This window comes from Hyperolius riggenbachi, chromosome 4 (assembly GCF_040937935.1).
Source record: "Hyperolius riggenbachi isolate aHypRig1 chromosome 4, aHypRig1.pri, whole genome shotgun sequence".
In the NCBI taxonomy this organism is placed as follows: Eukaryota; Metazoa; Chordata; class Amphibia; order Anura; family Hyperoliidae; genus Hyperolius; species Hyperolius riggenbachi.
Window position 1 is genome coordinate 274,509,223 of NC_090649.1, and position 23,440 is coordinate 274,532,662.

Below are 23,440 nucleotides of genomic sequence, written 5' to 3' on the forward strand. Positions count from 1 at the left end.
AACTCGAATTTGTTGACCTCTGCTGCCTGGGAGTTGAGCTGCCTGCTTCCTGCACTGTGAAAGTAAAAGGCAGAAGACTTCACTCTGTACACTACTGATGTTTAAAGAGGCACTATTAGCAAAAACATGCCCATCAAAGAAAACACATATGCAAGTAGATAAATACTTCCTCTACTTACATAACAGATGTATTGCACTGTCCTCAGTTTCCTTCAATATAATTTGATAGTATAAATAAAGGGTCATCCTTTTCATGGCAGGGGCCATCTTGATTCCTCCGGGTATATTCTTCCCCCTCCCCGCACCCCCCTCCTCCCCGCACTTATTCTCAGCACAGCGGGGAGGAAAAGCTGCAGCTGGCAAAGACTCGCCTAACAATAGATCCAAGCGCTGCAGTTCCCCCCTATACTCTCTGCACTACCACCGGCGGCAGTGCAGAGAGTATGGGGGGAACTGCAGCGCCTGGGAACATTATTCCTGGAGTCTGTGCACTGCCTTTATCCTTCCCCAAAGTTCTGTGCGGGGAAGAAGGATAATGCGGCGGCGGCGGGCGGCAGAAGGGCAGAAGGGGGGCGCGGACATCACACTGGAGGAGGGGGGCAGAGGACAGTGAGAGGAGATAGCCTCTGGCCCCCCTCCGTGCGCTCTTACAGCGGCTACACCGCTGCAGACAAGGGGAGAGCAGGCGGCCAATCGCAGAGCAGAGCGGTGATTGACAGAGGCTTTAGCCAATCAGCCTGCCTGTCATTTCTGTTCTGCGGCTTTGCGTCCTGCAGGCATGGGGAGAGAATAACCTCCTAGGAAAAAAAGTAAGAAGGATTTTAACTTTTTGCATTGCCTTATTACAATCCTTTTTGTGTATGTAATAGGCTAAAATAGAGAATAGATTTAACATATTATGCCTAACAGTTACTCTTTAAAGATGCAGTGGACCGCATCTATAAGTAATGCATTCTGTGAGTGGGGGCAGGTAAAAAAAAAAGCCTCAGGGGGCCACATTCGGCCCGTGGGCCATAGTTTGAAGACCACTGCTTTACAGAATCCTCATATGAAAGAAGACCATGACATCATCATGCTGAGCCGCCACTCACCTTGTTTTTTTTCAGCCTCATCCAGAGCACCAATGTATTTGGTGGATGTTTCCTGAACATCCAGTGATGGATCCAAGGCATAACCTGCAACAATGTAGAAATAGTTAAGTTCAGCCAAAAACTTGGAGATCAGATTTGAAAAAAATGGTGAAAGGTTAGAACCTGTGTTTTTTTTTCATCTCAGCATATCACTGAAGGAGAAGTCTCAGAGGTCAGGGACACCCATTCTCACACTGATTTTTTTACATGAAGCAATCACAAGCATTATTTACGGCAAGGAAAATCTAATGTGTGTATATACCCAGATACCGGAATGATGACCAGATAACTGCACCAAACAAGAAGTGCAGGAGGAATATGACAATCACATCAATGTATTTGTTTCGGTAATTTAAACAGAAACAAGTTTTAAACAAGCCTAAAGTGTGAAGAAAATGAGGGATGCTATTCCTATATCTTTTTTTAAATCGTAAAACTGACTTGGCTCTGTTGCTGACTTTACCAAAGCCGAGTACATCACAACAGAGGGGACTGGACAGATATCGAGGGAGCCGGAAAAAGCCCCAGGTAAGTAAAAATCCTTTTATTTCCTTCATCTCAGGTGCACTTTTATTTACTTGCCATTGCAAAATAAAATATAAAGAAAAAAGGAATAGCCTCTGAATTACTGACCCAGAACATACATGCAGATCAAGCGTTTCAAATACAGCATGCTTTTTCCAGGAATGGGACTCAAAGTTCAGAAGTGCAAATTTCAACAATACAGCAAGTGAACTGCCATAATGGATTAAGGATGGCAGCCTACCTATTCCTCTCATTTTAGGTTTCCTTCAAAATATCAAGCAGATGCAATTTGCAAATGCTATGCCATTTTAATTAATCAATATACATGAGGCAGCCAGTGTGTGTCAGGTGACACCTGGTCTGAGCACCCCCCCCCCTTTTTTTCAATCAAAATATAGCTACTGTGACAATATAAGAATAGTCATGTGGTTGATAAGATGCTTGATGCTGTTGTGCTTTCATAGGAACTAATTTAGTGCAGCACTAGCTGCACTTGTAACTGGTATTATAATTAAAGGGAACCTGAAGTGAGAGTTATATGGAGGCTGCCATATTTCTGTTTAACCACTTGAGGACCACAGTCTTTTCGCCCCTTAAAGCGGATCCGAGATGAAAAACTAAATATAACAAGTGACTTGTCTATATATCTTATCTAAAGTTTAGATAGTTTACACAGCAAATCTATCTTCAAACCGCTTCAACAGTATATTAATATTTTTTCCTGTGATACAATGGGAGCAGACATGTTTTCTGCTTGTCACTATTACACAATCACACACACAGGCAAGCCTATCTGTATCTAGGCATGCTAATCTGCATATTCTGTGAAAACTCCACTCTTATCGCCTCCATTACACAGGCAACTGATCTGTATCTGTACTGCAGCTCTCAGATTGTGAAAACTCTGCCTCTGAAATCTATAGCTAGTAACACCTTTTTCACCTGCCCAGACTGAAATCCCACAATCCCTTGCAAGCGCCAAGGCACTCTGGAGAAGCTGTGGGTGTGGCTTGTTTAGTTTATAGGGAATTAGAGTATTAAAACAAAACAAAACAAGTATTTGGCTTGAGGAATGCCCTATAAACTATATGTAAGGAACACAATTATGCAAGGAGTAAAAGTTCATCTCGGATCCACTTTAAGGACCAGAGCCTTTTTTTCCATTCAGACCACTGCAGCTTTCACGGTTTATTGCTCGGTCATACAACCTACCACCTAAATGAATTTTACCTCCTTTTCTTGTCACTAATACAGCTTTCTTTTGGTGCTATTTGATTGTTGCTGCGAGTTTTAGTTTTTATTATATTCATCACAAAAGACATGAATTTTGTCAAAAAAATGACTAACTTTCTGAGCTGACATTTTTCAAATAAAGTAAAATTTCCTATACATTTGAGCGCGAAAGTTATTCTGCTACATGTCTTTGATTAAAAAAAAAAAAACATTCAGTGTAAATTTATTGGATTGGGTAAAAGTTATAGCGTTTACAAACTATGGTGCCAAAAGTGAATTTTCCTATTTCCAAGCATCTCTGACTATTCTGACCCCGTCATGTTTCATGAGGTGCTAAAATTCCAGGATAGTATAAATACCCCCCAAATGACCCCATTTTGGAAAGAAGACATCCCAAAGTATTCAGTAAGATGCATGGTGAGTTCATAGAAGATTTTATTTTTTGTCACAAGTTAGCGGAAAATGACACTTTGTGAATAAAAGAAAAAAAAAAAAAAAAAGTTTCCATTTCTTCTAACTTGCGAAAAAAAAAAAAATGAAATCTGCCACGGACTCACTATGCTCCTCTCTGAATACCTTGAAGTGTCTACTTTCCAAAATGGGGTCATTTGTGGGGTGTGTTCACTGTCCTGGCATTTTGGGGGGTGCCTAATTGTAAGCACCCCTGTAAGCGTACGAGAGAGAACGGCGCCGGAGACTTGGGCGCAGGACACAGCCAGTATATGGCTAATCCTGCTGCCGCACAAGTCCGGGCCGTGTTAATTACTATTCCCCCTCCAGGCCGACATGGATAGTGGGGGAATGAAATAATTCGGCTTCCAGCAATAGCTGGAAGCCGAATTATTGTTTTAAAAGCAACTTCAGATCCGTCTTCTGACGGCGCTGAAGTTACTCCATGTGCCTGCGATAGCCGTAGTTCCTATTACGGCCTATGGTGGCGCCGGCTGCGCCCAAGTCTCCTGCGCTGGATTTAGCGTGTTCGCCCCTGTAAAGCCTAAAGATGCTCATTGGACTTTGGGCCCCTTAACGCAGTTAGGCTGCAAAAAAGTGCCACACATGTGGTATTGCCGTACTCAGGAGAAGTAGTATAATGTGTTTTGGGGTGTATTTTTACACATACCCATGCTGGGTGGAAGAAATATCTCCGTAAATGACAATTTTTTGATTTATTTTTTTTTACACACAATTGTCTATTTACAGAGATCTTTCTCCCACTCAGCATGGGTATGTGTAAAAATACACCCCAAAACACATTATACTACTTCTCCTGAGTACGGCGATACCACATGTGTGGCACTTTTTTGCACCCTAACTGCGCTAAGGGGCCCAAAGTCCAATGAGTACCTTTAGGATTTCACAGGTCATTTCGCGACATTTGGTTTCAAGACTACTCCTCACGGTTTAGGGCCCCTAAAATGCCAGGGCAGTATAGGAACCCCACAAATGACCCCATTTTAGAAAGAAGACACCCCAAGGTATTCTGTTAAGAGTATGGTGAGTTCATAGAAGATTTTTTTTTTGTCACAAGTTAGCGGAAAATGACACTTTGTGAAAAAAAAAATACAAATCAATTTCCGCTAACTTGTGACAAAAAATAAAATCTATGAACTCATCATACACCTAACAGAATACCTTGGGTGTCTTCTTTCTAAAATGGGGTCACTTGTGGGGTTCCTATACTGCCCTGGCATTTTAGGGGCCCTAAACCATGAGGAGTAGTCTGGAAACCAAATGCCGCAAAATGACCCTTGAAATCCTAAAGGTACTCATTGGACTTTGGGCCCCTTAGCGCAGTTAGGGTGCAAAAAAGTGTCACACATGTGGTATCGCCGTACTCAGGAGAAGTAGTATAATGTGTTTTGTGGTGTATTTTTACATATAACCATGCTGGGTGGGAGAAATATCTCTGTAAATGACACATTTTTGATTTTTTTTAAAACACAATTGTCCATTTACAGAGAGATTTCTCCCACCCAGCATGGGTATGTGTAAAAATACACCACAAAACACATTATACTACTTCTCCTGAGTACGGCGATACCACATGTGACACTTTTTTACAGCCTAGGTGCGCTAAGGGGCCCAACGTCCTATTCACAGGTCATTTTGAGGCATTTGTTTTCTAGACTACTCCTCACGGTTTAGGGCCCCTAAAATGCCAGGGCAGTATAGGAACCCCACAAGTGACCCCATTTTAGAAAGAAGACACCCCAAGGTAATCCGTTAGGTGTATGGTGAGTTCATAGAAGATTTTATTTTTTGTCACAAGTTAGTAAAAAAATGACACTTTGTGAAAAAAAACATCAAAAATCAATTTCCACTAACTGTTGACAAAACATAAAATCTTCTATGATCTCGTCATACACCTAACAGAATACCTTGGGGTGTCTTTTTTCTAAAATGGGGTCACTTGTGGGGTTCCTATACTGCCCTGGCATTTTACGGGCCCAAAACCATGAGTAGTCGGGAAACCAAATTTCTCAAAATGACTGTTCAGGGGTATAAGCATCTGCAAATTTTGATGACAGGTGGTCTATGAGGGGGCAAATTTTATGGAACCGGTCATAAGCAGTGTGGCCTCTTAGATGACAGGTTGTATTGGGCCTGATCTGATGGATATGAGTGCTAGCGGGGTGACAGGAGGTGATTGATGGGTGTCTCAGGGGGTGGTTAGAGGGAAAAATAGATACAATCAATGCACTGGGGAGGTGATCGGAAGGGGGTCTGAGGGTTTGGCCGAGTGATTAAGAGCCCACACGGGGCAAATTAGGGCCTGATCTGATGGGTAGGTGTGCTAGGGGGTGACAGGAGGTGATTGATGGGTGTCTCAAGGTGTGATTAGAGGGGGGAAATAGATGCAAGCAATGCCCTGGCGAGGTGATCAGGGCTGGGGTCTAAGGGCGTTCTGAGGGTGTGGGCGGGTGATTGGGTGCCCTAGGGGCAGATTAGGGTCTAATCTGATGGGTATCAGTGACAGGGGGTGATTGATGGGTAATTAGTGGGTGTTTAGGGTAGAGAACAGATGTAAACACTGCACTTGGGAGGTGATCTGACATCGGATCTGCGGGCGATCTATTGGTGTGGGTGGGTGATCAGATTGCCCCCAAGGGGCAGGTTAGGGGCTGATTGATGGGTGGCAGTGACAGGGGGTGATTGATGGGTGATTGACAGGTGATTGGCAGGTGATCAGGGGGGATAGATGCATACAGTACACAGGGGGGGGGGGGGTGATCAGGAGGGAGCAGGGGGCAGTTTAGGGTTAAGAAAAAAAAGCGTTTTTAGATAGTGACAGAGTGATTGATGGGTGATTAGGGGGGTGATTGGGTGCAAACAGGGGTCTGGGGGTGGGCAGGGGGGGGGGGGGGGGGGGTCTGAGGGGTGCTGTGGGCGATCAGAGGGAAGGGGGGGCAGGATCAGTGTGCTTAGTGCAGAATAGGGTGGCTGCAGCCTGCCCTGGTGGTCCCTCGGACACTGGGACCACCAGGGCAGAAGGCAGCCAGTATAATAGGCTTTTATACATTACAAAGCCTATTATACGCATTGCGTGCGGCGATCCGAGTGCTAGTAACCCGCAGGCGCTTCCGAACGGCCAGTGGGTTACAGTCGCCGGCGGCTGATCGCGTCACGAATGACGCGATCGCCGCATAACCACGCCCGCTGCCGCCGATGGGCGTATTGCGGTAGTTTGGGCCCAGCCCTTGCCGCCGCCCATCGGCTTAAGGCGGTCGGCAAGTGGTTAAAGTGAACCTAAAGCCGGTTAAAAAAAATGAGATTAACTCACCTGGGGCTTCCCTCAGCCCCCTGCAGCCGATCGGTGCCTTCGCAGCTCCGGTCCGATGCTTCTGGACCCGCCGGTGACGACTTCCGGTTTCGCCGTCACCGGCCGACAGGCATGGGAACGCGAGTGATTGTTCGCGTTCCCAGCCTGTATATCGCCCCCTATGCTGCTATTGCGGCCAGGAGGTCGCAATAGCAGCATAGGGGGCGATATACAGGCTGGGAACGCGAACAATCACTCGCGTTCCCATGCCTGTCGGCCGGTGACGGCCAAACCGGAAGTCGTCGCCGGCGGGTCCAGAAGCATCGGACCGGAGCTGCGAGGGGGACCGATCGGCTGCAGGGGGCTGAGGGAAGCCCCAGGTGAGTTAATCTCATTTTTTTTTTAACAGGCTTTAGGTTCATTTTAATGCCAGTTGCCTGGCTATTCTGCTGATCCTGTCTCTACAGGCTGGTGCACACCAGAAGAGCTTTTCTGGGCGCTTTGAGATTTTAAAAGCTCTTGCTAATGTTATCCTATGTGCTTGTTGACACTGGAGCGATGAGATTTTGTAAAAATCCCCCACAGCATTGCATTAGCAAGAGCTTTTAAAATCTCTAGCTCTTGTAGTGTGCACCAGCCCTTAAAGGAGTCATCAGGGAAAAAATTAATAATATAAGTGCTACTTACCGGGGGCTTCCTCCAGCCCCAAGCTCTCAGCATGTCCCTCGCCGCAGCTCTCCCCGCAGCTCCGTCCTGGTCCCCGGCGATGACGTCAGGGAGACCTCCGGGTCGGCCTGTACTGCGCCTGCGCGAGCGGCGCCGTCAATCACCGCCACGTGGGCCTGAACAAACAAATGCAGATCAGAAGTTTATGACATTGTCAGATCTGACAAGATTGGCTGCATGCTTGTTTCTGGTATTATTCAGGCACTGCTGCAGCCAAATTAATCATCAGGGCTGCCAGGCAATTGGTATTGTTTATAAGGACATGAATATGCTAGCCTCCATATTCTTCTCACTTCAGCTGTCCTTTAAACAATACCATTTGCCTGACAGTCCCCATCTTATACAGTAATTACAGAGGCGCCAACAGGATAAAAAGGAACTTATTTAAAATGATAAAAACACGGGGGTAAGGGTGGACTTACCTCCCCAAATTTCACACACAACAACTGTGAATTAGTATGCAAAAAACATTTAATCTGTACTCCAAAATGCAACGCGTTTCGCGGGTCTCAAGCCCGCTTCCTCAGGCAAAATATAGAAAGGAGCAGCTTATCAGGTGTGCAGCATAGCGCAGCGCCTCTCTCACAGAGGCGCTGCGCTATGCTGCACACCTGATAAGCTGCTCCTTTCTATATTTTGCCTGAGGAAGCGGGCTTGAGACCCGCGAAACGCGTTGCATTTTGGAGTACAGATTAAATGTTTTTTGCATACTAATTCACAGTTGTGTGTGAAATTTGGGGAGGTAAGTCCACCCTTACCCCCGTGTTTTTATCATTTTAAATAAGTTCCTTTTTATCCTGTTGGCGCCTCTGTAATTACTGTATATTATTATCCACCTGGTGGATGGGTGTGTACACCCCTTTCTTTGCTACGGAGAGCGACTTCTTAACCTGAGTGGGGACAGGTCTAATATCCCCATTTGTGCATTTAGTGGTTGCCTATACCCTGACAACCCGTGTTTGTGAGTATATCTCTAATTATTTACCACATCGTCATTTATATCATCAATAATACACTATTGGGGGCTCCCGTCTTCTTCCTTTTTGTCTCCTTACAGTCCCCATCTTATGGTCAGTAGTGTCTCCTGAAACAAGCATGTGCATAATCTTGTCAGAAACCTCCGATTTGCATGCTTGTTTAGGGTGTATGGCTAAAAATATTATACCTCATTCACATTAGGCAACGCGTATGGCCGTGCGCTCGGGACGCAAGCGCACCCAATCACACGCCATACACATTGCTGTGTGTTGCGCTGCTGATCCAATTCATTACAGTGAATGGGATCAGCAATGACCTTTGCCAAAAACGAGTGCAGCAGTGCGATAGTGCATCACACTGCTGCGCAGCACGTATAGAATGAACGTCAGAAGTGCTCTCTATGCCCTTCTGATGTTCTTGCTGATCGAATACCATACGCACTGCCGAGATGCGCACGGCAGCACGTATAGTGTGAATGAGCCCTTAGAAGCAAAGGATCAGCAGGACAGCAAGGCAATGGGTATTACTCAAAGAACAACTGACGTGAGAGTGATATGGCGGCTGCCATATTTATTTCATTTTATTTTCACTTATTTTTATTGAGAATTTTGTAATAAAAGGAAACAGTTGTACACAGAACATTGCTAACAGGTAAGTACAAACACAGCGGCAATGAAAAGTACTAGACTTATTGCTGAACAATCAATTCTTATAAGAGAACATACAATGTAGTAGTATACCACACCATTTAAAATTTTTCAAACAGTTAAAAAGTGACGTAAAGTCTCATTAGTTATAATGTAGCTCCCATTAACGTATTATTCATCCATATCAGGAGCGTATAACGCTGAACATTAAATAGGATGCTCTCTAGGGAAATAACAGAAAGGATGTCTGCCATCTAGGGCTGCACGATTTTAGGGAAAAATTGAAATTGCGATTTTTCTCTTAGAAATTGCGATTTAGATTTTTCCACGATTTTTCACGACAGAAGGAGGAAGTGCACTGTAGACGCAGCTAACACTACACAATTAAAGGGAAGGTCCAAGCAGATGTATTTTTGTCATGTCATACCTTTCTTAAATCCTTATCTTTAGCCTGTCATGCCTCTAAGCCTGTGTAATTCATATCCCACTCCACAGCAGCTTTGATCAGCGATTCATCACCCGACCTCCAAGGTCGGGTGCACTGACCCGGAAAGCCATATAAGGAATGCAGGCACAGTTTATAATTTATGACTGTGTGGGACGCAGCGCGGAACACCGGAATGTTAAACACAGGCATTGGCAGCTCTCTTTGCATTTTATGTCTCAGAGCACTGGGCTATTTTTAGCTCTGCTCGGACACGCCTGCCGTTTACACTTTGCTCGCTCTCTCAGACACAGATAAGCTGTGCTGGGAGCTCGCACACTGCAGGGAGGAGGCAATAGGCAGACAGATAGTGGGTGAAAATTATGCAGTGTGAGGGCTAACACCAAGCGTTCCTTACTCTCAGCTGTTCACATTGTGCAGGCGCTGCCCACAAGTCCTTAAGCCGCATCTACACGAGTAGATGCGGCCGCGATGCTCCTTATCAATCGAGCCGCTGATGCGGCTCGATTGATAAGATCCGACAGGACGGATCTCCGCACCGCCGATTCCCTGCTCAATCCCCGCGAGGGGACAATGGCAGGGAATCGTGCGGGAGATAAGCGGCGCCGGCGGGGACGAGCGGGCACGAGAGGGGAATCGAATACGGCGCACGCACGGCGAGCGGGGACGCGGCGGGGACGCGCAACAGGCCGCCGATCGCCACAACATCTCCCCAACATCTCCCCGTGTAGACGGGGCTTTAGAGTCTCTGCGCCTGCGTGCCCCCATACAAGTGCATTGATAGAGGAAATGCACAGACTAATCTACTTCCGGGTCACCTAGGAATACCGGAGCATTTTACTCCCGAACGGAGGGAGTAAGAGGGAATAAATTACAGCGATTAGAGACAGCTGTCCAGCCTGCACAACGGACGCATTGAACGCGGAAAAACGGGCGCAAAAAAAAAAAAAAAAAAAAAAAAAAATCGCCGCTCTGACGATACTGAAATCGTCTTAGCGCACATCGCGATTTCGATTAAGAATCGATATATCGTGCAGCCCTACTGCCATCCTTCATTAACCTTAAAAGGCCAGATGGGGACCACCTTTATCTATATGTTTAGCACTCTTAGACATAGGGCCTGTCCTCCAGCGAGGTCAGGTCTGCTTATTACTCTGAGAAACTGGGTTCGTTTTTAACAGGGTGCCTGGTGCAATAACGAGTCCCTTAAGGAAAGGGGAGTGCATGGCAAATTACCACTCAAAGATCTTCAGCAAATTCAAATTGGTGCTTCTGCTGTGTTCGTAAGCCATCGTTACATCGACATTGAGTGAAAATGGGTTTAAGGGAAAAAAAGAGGTCTGAAGTAAGGAGTAGAAAGAAGATAAGTGAAGACACAGAAGAAAAGATTTGAAGGAAAGTTCAAGAGAATCCAGAGACGAGGGGCATGCCGGTTAAGCCTCTGTACGCAGTCCATCTGCGCTCGCGAGGCGCAGCCTGGGAGAGATCATTGATTACGCGCCATTGTAATTTGTTCCAGACTTAACAGGTAGTTAATTAAAGGATCCCAGATTTTATGGAACTTTTTCATACTATCATTCACACGGGCTCTTAACTTCTCAAAGAACAGGATATTGCCAAGTCTGTTTTTGATAGCTTTAAAACAAAGGGATCGGGTGATCCATGCTGCCGCTATTTTAATTTTAGTTACAATTAAAATATAATTAAGGAGGGCATTTTGTGCAGAAGTTAAATGTGGGTAAGGGCAGCTCAGTAAGACATGAAGCGGGTTTCGTGGAACCGGAGCATTAATCAAGGATGATGCCCAGGTGCATACCCAGATCAACATCCTACGTACTCTCTTACAATTCCACCATATGTGGGCAAAAGATCCTACCATTTTACATCCTCTGAAACAGTCACCTGGGCACTTCTTATTGTACTTGGCCACTCTCTGTGGGACTAGATACCATCTGAGTAAAAGTTTATAGTTTACCTCAACCAGATCCGCATTTATTGATATTTTAGGGATATTGTCCCAGATATCACACTATTTATTTCATTTTAAAGAGGGATAGTCAGCCAAAAAAAATAAAAATTAAAAGAAAAATCAAAATTCCATTTACCCACTGCTCTGGATTTATTAGGCATCCTGCAGCTTTACCCTGCATTGCAAGCACTCCAATCTATTGATAAATGTTTCTGCTGTAATAAATCTTATCTGTCAGCCTGCCTCTATTTGGTACATTGCCAACAGAAGGAAGCTTGTCATCACTCCCACATTCCTGCTCCTCAGTGATTGGCTCAGGGTGTGGTTTTTAAATATGTCTGCAGGTGGCACATATACTTCCCGATGGACATCAGGCACTAATGTAATTATTCCATGTAGATCTGAGGCAACCCTCTCGGATCTTCTGCAAATAATGCTACCCTGAGACACAATCGAGGATGCTTTACTTGCTGTAAAATTAGATGCAGCCAGGATCAAATACAAGATAAAGCAAGATAATGGGTCTCCACAGGTGTGCAAGACAGTAAATGATTACTCAATATACAGTGCAGTAGCAGCGACAGACCGCTACAGCTTCGCATATCAAAACATATCTATTCAAGCTGCAAAGCAATGAAGTGCCACTCGACAAATATATACTGTAATTTACCATCTTCCCCATCTATGCAGACATTTCTTGGCTGTTTTGTATTGAAGATTAAAATACATTTTCTTACTTTCAGCACTTGGTGCCACAACTTTCATAGCACTGTATCTGATGTATTGTTAGTATTATTAATAGAGCACCGAGATGTTCCACAACAAGCCATTTACAGACTATATAGTCTTGTCACTTACTGTCCCCTCTGAGGACCTCACAATCGAATCCCTACCATAGTCTATGTCCACTGTGGTCTACAGCCAGTTTAGGAAGTCAAATTGCTTATCTGTATGATTAAGGGATGTGAGAGGAAACCGAAAAGCCCGAGGGAAACCCACACAAAAAACACGTAGACATACAAACTCTGTGCAGATATTGCCCCAGCTGGGATTCCAACCGGGGGCCAAGTGCTGAGGTGCAAACGCAATGATGCTGCTCGTGCTATGGTAAAGTTTATAAGTCAATCGACACCATATAATACCCTTTAAAGTCTGCTTTATTTGGGCTCTCTTTATCATACACTCTTATGTTCAAGTGTAAAAACATTAACAGATGTCTAGTGTAATGTAAAATCAAAGCAATGTTGACATGCAAGATTTAGCTGTAAACATTTTGCAGACTGGGGAGAAGTCTCCCCCTGGTGGGCATGTAAATAACAGACAAGGGGAAAAGAATCTGTATTGCAGCAACTGGACACAATTTTCAACTGATAAAATGTCTTAGTAGTAGTTACCTATTAAACAGAATAGTCTAAGGGCCTGCACACACTGCTGCGCTTTTAAAATCGCACGCGCTTTTAAAATCACGAAGCCTTCATGAGAATAGGAAAAGCGCATTGCACCAGTGTGTACAGGTCTTCACGATTTTCATTATTTTTCAAAAGACCTTGCGATTAAAAAGTGCATGCAATTTTAAAAGTGCAGCAGTGTGTACAGGCCCTAAAACAAAACAAAAAAATAAAAATGAAAAGAGCAGTGTGATTCACAAAAAGTAAAAAAAAAAAAAAACATATTTCCCAGTCATATCAATTTAGTACATTATGTCAAGTACCAAGGGGAAAAACATGTTCCAAGGAAACCCCACAAACTAGTCTAAAGTGAAGACCTAAACAATGTCCATAAAATTACTGCATAATTACTGAATGTAAACAGTGATCCAGTAAGTGATAAAAAAAATGCTTTCAGCACTATGCTTTTGGAGGCAAGCTGTCACTTCACCACAAAAGCCTGGACTCCCACCGTCTTTGTTATAAGGGGGAGTGGCGCTCACAGTACTTCCACCATCATTGTTATAAGGGGGAGTGGCGCTCATAGTACTTTCACCCTCTCCCACTGACTGGAGGCGAGTCCTGAGTGCTGCTGCCACTGATCCACCCCCTAATATACAAACATATTGACTGGCAGGTGGTGTAGCTTTGGCAAGGGACATGGAAGGGGGTGAACCTAGGTGGGAGTGGTGCGGGTTTCCTGGGAACAGTGCTAACTGGAACTTAATGACTGACCGAAAAAGTTTTTGGCATGTAGTTTGCATTATACCCAAATATCGTTTTCAGTAGGTACATTAGACAATGATTTTTAATCTCCCAATATGGATGTAGTCCATATACAGGAAAAACTTGCATCCTGGGAAAATCAGAAATATTGTAATGATGAGCAGATTACCAGGCAACAGAGTACAGATTGTGGCTGTGCCAATTACCTAAGGGAGGGGAAGAGGTCATGGCTGCACTACTTTCCAAAGAGAGGAGCTGGACTTGGGGACCAAGTAAACTGCTGCATGTGGGAGTCTCAGGGGAGTAAATGGCTGCAGTTGAGAGCCAGTAGGGTTTAATAGTTGCCATACTTTATGCAGTGCAGCCATTAACCACTCCTGGTCCCCAAGTGCAGTTGTTAACATGAACTTGAGATACTTACCTAGGTAGAGGGAAGCCTCTGGATAGTCAGTCCAGAGGCTTCCTATTCCCTCCTCAACCCCACCATTGCAGAGCAAGGACCCCCTGAACAAACCCGACAAGAGCTTTTCAGATATATTCGAGACTGCACACCTCGCCATGAATGAGCACGGCCATACTGAGCAAGTACAGCTGTGCCTGCGCAATAAGCAACTCCGTGCTACTGCACAGGGGCGCTAGTGAAAGATAAACCAATAACTCAGAGCTACGGCTGTAGAGAGTATTTATGGCTGCAGTCTGTAGTGATCAGTCTTGTTTGCAAATCCGCATTGTACAAATGAGAATTGGAGGCATAATACTTCTGGTGACTAGTACATTTTCCAGATGGTACTAACTATGGAGGACTCGTGACATCATGTGTGTCAGAGGGCCGGCCCCAGTGTCCAGGCTGGCCGCATCAGCAATCAGTTCCACTATTTATATGGCACAATGGCGATCATAACGTTACAGCACTCCTTGGGCATCTCCTGACCCTCTGACGAAGGATTTTCATCCGAAACGGCGCTGTCAGGGTAATGGACATTTGACACTCTGCTACAGACTCTATAGGATCCTGTGCCTCCTAGCTTACATTATGTCTGCTTTACTAGGATCTAAAATTGCTGCATTTTCAGGGCCTGTTTGGTTATTACCATAGTTTTCCACTTTTTGGCATCCCCGGCATCACTTTGTCCTATTCATGTTGGACTTATTGCTGTTCACTGCTTAATGCTCTATATTATATGGATTTCTATGATGTATTACCATTGACAGAGTGTCTATATTGAGTGTTTGTCTCAGCTTGTGCAATATTGTTGTTACATGTGATTGTCTATCTTTTTTCATTATGTATATTTAATACAACATACATTTTGGTGTGCAGGTGTATTTTACTTTTAATGTATAGTAAGGGCTATTAGCCTTATTTATCATACCTAGCACCCAGTTACACTGTTGGCATATGCTTGATTGTGGGTGTGCATACCATATTCTTATACCAACTATGGAGGCGCCATTTATCCAGCGAGATACCCTGCAACTCTTGCAGTGGTGGTCGCCTCATTTAGTTTAAAGAAGAACTCCAGTGATTTATAATAGATTGTAGTAAATGATTCAAGTACCCACTTTTACGTGAATTATCCTGGTATAAGCATCAGAAACGCTACCTATACCTATATATTGCTGTATATTGGTATGTAGTCCAGCCCCTCCCCCCCCACTTCAACAAAGATTAGCCTTGGCTGTTTATAATGTAGAATTCTTCTCCCAGTGCACTCTGGGAGACTAGGTGCTATTTCTGCTCACTTCAGGATACACAAATATTCCGCAGTGATGCACCTGCAGCAGTAAAGATGTTGCAGCCTGTGACAAATTTCAGAATGTAAATGAGGGTATGGAAAGATTTTACAATGGGCAAAAACTCAATTGACATAGGAATATTGTTAAAAAAATGAATTACATCATAGAGAATCCAGAGGCTTCCCTCTCAGGGCAAGTACCCAAATGCAGTACTTTTTTTTTCCCCTTCAGGGTCCCTTTAAGTAACAGACCGAATATTCTTTAAAAACATATTGCCTAGTTTGCAATTAAAACAGCACAAAAATAGAAGAGTTTAAGGTCTCTGAAGCATATACATAATATAATGATGCACTTCCATTTACTGCTACGCATATTTTTTGCTCTTGTAAAAGATGTAATAGAACTTCCTATACTTTCATTGTTTCTTACCATATGTTGAGAATGTTCTCCTCTGCTGCTCAAACATGAAATCATTAATGTGTGCCGGTTCTGCATATCCTGAAAGCATGTTCCTTGGAGCAGCCATCTGTTGCGTTTTAAACGGATTGTTGGGTCCAAACTGTAATTACATAACAGGACAGATATTACATTTCAGCATACATTCATCCACATGCTTAAAGCAGATTTGAACCCATTTTTTTTTAAATATTGTGCTATGTTGGCTATAAACCACCACAAAACAAATACTGCACTTAGGTCAGCAGTCTACCTGATGATGGCACAATTGTGCACAACGCTTTATAAAAACTTTTTTTCCTCATGTCTGCAGCCATTTCATGTGTGGGCAGCGGGACGTACTGCCACACTGCTCTACCTATACACAGTGGAGCAGAAGACATCGGGTCTAGGGTGTGCTGAAGAAACGACCACATGCACACAGAGTAAAAGGTCTGCATGCAAACGTCAGTGCACTCCAGGATCCCTTCTGATCATGACTGACAGAACCAGCAATATCCTCAGTGCAGAGGAGGAGGTATACCTTTTACAGTGACGTAATCTCCTCGGTGCAGTCAGTCGCAATATCTCTCTCCCACCTCACCCCATATGCAGCAGCATATTGGAGACAAACGGGAAAACGAGATTGCAACTGACAGAACCAAGGACAGGGCACTGCACTCTTCAGAGTATATTACAGTGTCTGCCAGGGATAGTTAGCAGAACTTATCCAGTTCTCAAGGACAGAGGTCTTCACATTTTTGTCACAGCTTAAAGAGACACTGAAGCAGAAAAAAATATGATATAATGAATTGGTTGTGTACTATGAATAATTACTAGAAGATTAGCAGCAAAGAAAATATTCTCATTTTTATTTTCAGGTATATAGTGTTTTTTTCTAACATTGCATCATTCTATAATATGTGCGGATTACACAACACTCAGCATTCAAAATTATTCTTTCAGAGCAGTCTGTGAAGTAATGACCTCTCCTCTAGCAGAGAAAAAGAAATTTGTTCGCTAACAGTTGAGATAATAAAAGTCAGAAGACAGCCCTCTCCACGACTTTGAAAGTCGTAGAGCTTAATGGCTTTTTTGCATAGAGATAACAACTGGAGTTTCTTAACTCTTCCTGTACTGGAAACAATTAGACTGATGTATCTGATCTTAATGTTTTATTTCTTAGCTGTACTACACATACAAATCATAATATCATAATTTTTTTTCCGCTTCAGTGTCTCTTTAAATGGGTCTGAATCAGGAAAAGTATGGCTCCTCAAGCAGAACACATTCCTCAGTCTATCCTAAACACTGGCACAGATATGGCCCTCGAGGACTGGAGTTTGCCACCTGTGCTGGAGTGCAATAAGAGTTTGTATCCAGAGCTCGGTGTACACCTCACCATAATGTTATCAGACACTTGGAGTACATCTCCACAATCTCCCCACTTGTATTGGGAGAGTAGAATTAACTTCCTCAGCAGCTGAGAAAGGAGTAGGGGGTTGGACATCAATTAACTTGTGTTTTTATAAATAGAAGTACGTTATGTATAAACATGATTAGCTTTTGTTTAAAAACTGATTGAATGTGCAACAAAAGTGAATTATTACAACTTTAATTACACTGATGCTGGGAATACATGGGTCAGTTTTGGCACTCGATTCTGCGCCCGAGTGTTTTGCCCGCTCGATTCTCTTATCTTCCGCTCTCTTATCTGTTTTCAATTCACTTCAATGAGAAATCGAGCAGCAAGGTGATCGAACGGTGATCGGACATGTCGGAAATTATCAAACCATCCTAATGACTCAAAATCGAGCCGTGTATTCCCAGCATTAGTTTTGCAAAGTTCCAGATACAGACCACAACGTGCAGGAAATGCCCATTAACACTAGTCAGCATTTGTGTGGTTATGCTGGCTCACTCCTCTTAACTTTCCTCCATGGTAAGAGTGCTGTTTGGCTTCCGGTGTGTTAGTAATTGCACCTGTGCCCATACTGTGTTTTGGGGAATTGTAAAATGCCTATTTTTTTATGAACAAAATCCTTCAAACCATGTCATTATACAAGGTACAGCATTAAACACTGAAAATGTGGGGACACCGCTGGGTTCTCTTCATTTCTTCCTTTGAAGCAGATATAAATCATGAAAATTATACTGTGTGGATAAGATTCCTTCTTCTATGCCTGTAAGTTCTTGCTGTGGCTGTTGTAAGAGATGGAATAGAACACATACTGGCTTAGCAACTGCAAACAGACTGATGTGGGAGGAAGCTGCTGCACAGATTACAGCAGCTAGGCAAATGCTTCCTTCCAAGTCACACTGTTTACAGCTTCACTGGCATCGCAAATTATGCTTTTATCCTGTCATTGTAGTTGTGCTCAGCACTTACAGACAGACATATAAGGATCTTTGATGGACAGAGCCTACATTTCAATAATATGCCTGCCTCTTCAATTAGCCAACAGGAATACTTAAGAGTCAACCTCTTTATAAGAAAATCATTTAATGACTGAAAGAGACAACTATTAAATACCTGAAGAACTAATGGCGGATACTGTTTAGAAGGCACTGGCCTCTGATTTCGAAGTGACTGAAACCTTAAGAGAGAGCAGAGGTGGGGAAATAAAAAAAAACAAAAAACAACTATGCTACCTGATCCGGGAGGGCTGGGCGGATCAGGTAGCTGCCATTCCTGTCGCTCTTATGGCCAGATAGCCTTCATTTTTACTTTAGACACTAGTAGACACTGATAGAAGCTTGAGAAAGGAGGACGTATTCCTCCGAAACGTCGCTACTGCTATCTTGTCATATCATGTGTCTTTTTTACTAATAAAAAGAGCTTGTTACTAGATGGTGCCGGCTACTATTGACTTCTGGAAATCTTTGGAACTGAAGTGCTGACGTTCCAGGAGCCTGGCACATCACCTATGGAAACTCTTGGTGTGCAGTCTAACCAAATTACTTATTCATTTTTACTTTCATGATGGATATTGTTGCCAATTTTGGGGAGGAGGGGGGTTATAGCACGGCGAGGGACACAGAGGCATGTCATGAGGCAGGGAACATGCCTCTGTGTCCCATGTGCCCCCCACTGCATGGCCTTGGGTTCTCTTTAACTATGGTTTTGGCTTAAGCAGGTAAGAGGAGGCAGGGACCTGGTACCATTCTGTCAATATTAATATAATTTAACAGTTACAAGTAGAGTGTGCCTGGGGTGAAGTGATTGACAGGGCTTACATATGTCCCATATTCCCTCCAGAATGTGGTGTTCTCACTGAGAAAGCTGCTCAGGTGAGAATAAAAAGGCCAATTAAGACAGTGCAAAGCAGTTTCCTACTCTGATAACCACATGGTGTGGTGGACTAAACAAATAAAGGTATCAGAGTTTTGAGCTGCAGAAGTTTTGTGTTTTCTGTAGTTACGTTTGATTTGGGACAAATGGTAGATTTGATCCCAGTACAGAGAATGCTCACGTGTTAATCACCCATCTAGCGCAAGGTTTTGATTAAGATTCCTGTTTTTCGGTAAATAGTCAATACAGCACATAAAAACATGACCTCCTATGATTTGGCCTGGGGAGGCTGGTTAAACCTGGTTTAACGCTGTCAAATCTAAATATTTAAAAAAGAAATGGGACAATTTCCCTTGAATACAATTGGCTCAATTCACAAAGTCGTGATAACTCTTATCACAGTCGCGCTAGCGTTTTGCGCTCGCTACAATGCACGTAACGGTTTTACTTACAAACATGAATTTGCATGCAAAATCAGCCGTTTTCACTCAAAAATTAGCGTTTTCGCACAAAAGTTAGCGGTTTTGCACGAAAATGGGCGCGATTGTGTCCAAATTCGCATTTGCGCGCAAAAACGTTACATGCACTATAACGCTAGCGCGACCGTGATAAGAGTTATCACCGCTTTGTGAATCAAGCCCAATGCCCCTTTACTTCAGTCCTCAACCCCAGGAATTAAAGGTGGCCATACATCTAGTGATTTAGCTGTACAATCGATCATTTGAATCGTGAGAGAATCAAGTGTGTTCCAGCATTGCCCAATCAATGAAAAGTAGCAGATATGTCAAAACAACCAGCTTAGTCGATTGAGCAGGATGCAAGATATTGGTCAATCACACAGGAATCGACAACAATTCACATGTCATTTGATCGAGTGAGTCGATTTTTGCATTCAGAGCATGGAGACACATAGGTCAGTTCGATTATTGAAGGTGAATCGCACAGGATATCGCTTGTAGTGTGTGGGCCACTAGTTGAGAATTTCGATTAACCATAATGAAGTCGATCATTTAATAAAGTCGATCTCTTTGTGGACTGAATGAGAATGGCTAGGTGCATGGCTACCTTATCACTATACACAATCTCTACACAACTGCATTCTACCAGCCTGATTACTTAAAACATATTTTGCACCCTATCAAAGCACAAAATGAAAATGCCATCTTACCTCGGGTGCAAATAACGTGTCATATGTAGGGTTGTATTGTATCTCTTTAACATGAGGGTCAAGATGGACTCCAACATCAATGGTTTCCTGCAACAGAACATTTATCACATAAAAAATATTGAGTAACTTTGATAAAACAAATCAGGTCTTGATAAACAGTTTTCTAACTATATAAATATATTGACCAATTGGGTTTGATGCCTATACACACTTGCAACTTCGACTGACTTAATCACACCTGACTGTTGTGAGCGCCTTATCCAAGTGTGTTCATGTGCACCTCAATGCCTGTAAAAAGTGCATCTGCATTTGGGCATGCTGGAAAATTATGCTCAGTTTCTGTGGTTACATTCAGTCATAGAGGTTTAGTCTGCTGCCGAGCAATATCTCTTTTGATCCATGTCAGGGCCTAGCAACTTGGACCTTTGCAAACTTTGAAACACACTGAGCAATTTGCATAGAGCAACGTGGACCTTTTCAAACTTTGAAATATATTGTGCATAGAAGCCATGCTTCAATTCCCAGTTGGTGCTGGCAACCATGACTTGTGCAGTTTGACAGTTTGTTAGTACCACCATCCTATTATCAGCAGGGCATTAGTGTGCTTTCGGACTAGAGGACTGCATCCTCTCTGTAAAGGCACCTGGGATTTTTTACATCCATTTTTATCTTTGGTGCTTGATAGTGTTAGTGGTTGTGTTTAGTATATTTTGATATATATTTATCTTTACATATACTTTTTTTTGTGTGTCTTTTTATACTTGATTAAACAGATATTTTTGCATGCAACCAAGAGTCAGTCTACTCTCTTGTACCTTATCCACCATCTATGCTGCCATGGTGCATGTGAAAAATTATGAACCAATAGTTATCTAAATCTATCTTGTGGGTGGTTTGCCCATCAGATTATGTTTGTCTAGTTCCTGCCCTGATCCCCTTTGTAAAATATTTTGACTACATTCAGCCATAGACACCTGCAGCTAGCTCTTGCTCACTCATTTGCTCCACCCACCCCTCTTTTATAGCAGTCTGCCCTTACACTTCAATTAAAATTTTGTCTGGTTTACATCTCCGCCTGAGCATAAGTAGTTATAGGCAAGATCTCATACTACATGGAGGTGGTAAAATGGGCCAATCAAAATTGGATGCATGTCCCCAACCATCAGCTGATACTTTTTGTGTCAGGCCAAAATAATGTGAAAATGGAGATTTGTAATAAAACTCTTAGCAATGATAAATATGCATCTGACCACTCGGCATAATTTTTTGCTACTTTTGTATTATGCCGTCCAAGGAGTTACACACTCAGGAAAAGTTACAATGTTTCAATACCTTCGGCATCAGTGTCTCAGATTACAGCCTGGAATCTATTTCAGTAGAGGTGCTGTGGATATTAGGTGCAGAATGAACACATTTACTTTCATAATTCATTACAAAATTGTTTAGTAAAATTAGTAACCCTTAATCCCCTTCCTTAACCCTAACCTTCACCATCCTTAGAACACCTAACCTTAACCCTTAATCCCCCCCCCCCTCTGTAACCCCTAACCTCTCCTTAACTCCTAACCTTAACCCTCCTTAACCCCTAACCAACTCACCCTCCTCAACCCCTAACCTACCTCCATAACCCCTAACCTTAACCGTCCTCTCCATAACTCCTAACCTTGGGGAGGGAGTTAGGGCTAAGGAGTGGGGAAGAGAGGATAAGTTATGTGTTAAGGGGGAGGGAGGGAAGTTAAGGGTTAGGGTTAAGGTTAGGCGTTAAGGAGGGGGCAAAGAGGTTAAGGTTAGGGGTTAGGAAGGGGGAGGTTAAAGAGAACCCGAGGTGGGTTTTTAAGAATGCTATTAGGACACAGAGGCTGGTTCTGCATACTATCACCAGCCTCTGTATCTGTACTGAGTCCCCCCAGGCCCCCCCTGCACTCGGCTGTTCCTCATAAATAAAACCGCTGTGCTAGCGACATGCACCTTGTAGCTAGCTGGCTGTTTACTTTTGTGCTGCCAGTCACCGCCGCTCCCCCGCCTCCTCTATATCGCTTCTCGCCGCCTGTGTCCCTTCCCTCACCGCCTCGGTAAGCTGATTGGAGGGAAAGGGCGGGGAGCGGCAATATAGAGGAAGCGGAGGAGTTTATGTACTGTAATTTATTATGTAAGTAAATGTGTTCATTGAAAGATTCCAGGCTTTAATCTGAGACATTGGCTTCAATTCATCAAAGGGTGTTCGATAACAAAACCCCAGTCCTTAAAATACCGCATTCGGTATTTTACACTTCACTGTGCTAATTCATCAATATTTTCCCATGTGTGGTAGAGGTTCGTTAAGTTACCGAGCTACTAGGCTTCAATTCATCAAAGGCTGTTCGATAACAGCAGAGTGGTGCAGAGCAGCTTGGAATGTCTGTGTGTTGTTACAAGCTGATAACAATAGAAGGCATCCAGACATCCCTTTACATGTAAACGTGTTATAGTTACTGTTACTTATACTGCCTCTGCAGCTCTGAATCTGTCCATCAGTCTTTCTTAACATTTTATTTATTTGCCACAACGTAGATGAACTTCCTGGAGACATTACAAATGCCATGCTTGGTGATTTCACCACCACCTTCAGAAAAGCTTAGTCTGTTTTATTGGAAAAAAACATACAAATTTAAAAAGAACTTTAAGGCAGGACAGTCCACTGTTTCGGGCTCCTGCCCATCTTCATGCTGCCTAGTTCTGAAGTAACATACAAAAACACCAACATATATACAGAGAAACAACCAATCACTGAGTATATACTAATTAGAGGACCTGATGGGAAACAGCCTATTTACATATCTAGTCACACCTCCAACTCCCCCATTGGTGGATCTGAGCAAGATCCAAACATTCAAAAAATAACTGTCAATAATGGCTGAATAAAAAAATATCAAAATCAGGCATGCCTCTAAGATGTATTGGCAAGATATCAGCCAAAACGCCATGGTGGAATATGCTGAATAGCAGAAAAAATAAAAAATAAAAGAAAAAATCCAAAAAGTAACATTTTATTAAAGAAAACAAAACATCAAAATCCGCATGGAAATGACACATAAACGCATCAATACGACGCGACGCCATACCCGCATACGCGTATAGATGACGTAATAATGCATATCCTCTATCTAGACTACTGACGATCAAAAATACGCATCTATGCCGGACGTATATACACATGAGACAAGCGCTCAAAAAAATGACGCATAAACGTATAAAAAATTACG

At 43.3% G+C, this 23,440-nt stretch overlaps 1 protein-coding gene across 1 annotated transcript in view; it reads right to left on the reverse strand.

Moving 5' to 3' along the window:
• CDC40 (cell division cycle 40) overlaps positions 1-23,440 on the reverse strand; it is a 127,678-nt gene that overhangs the window by 65,517 nt on the left and 38,721 nt on the right. The window contains exons 2-4 of the mRNA XM_068231281.1: positions 20,199-20,285; positions 15,733-15,862; positions 1,092-1,175 (exon numbers count right to left, since the gene is read on the reverse strand). Of these exons, the coding sequence (XP_068087382.1) occupies positions 1,092-1,175; positions 15,733-15,862; positions 20,199-20,285 (301 nt within the window). The remainder of the gene's footprint in view (positions 1-1,091; positions 1,176-15,732; positions 15,863-20,198; positions 20,286-23,440) is intronic.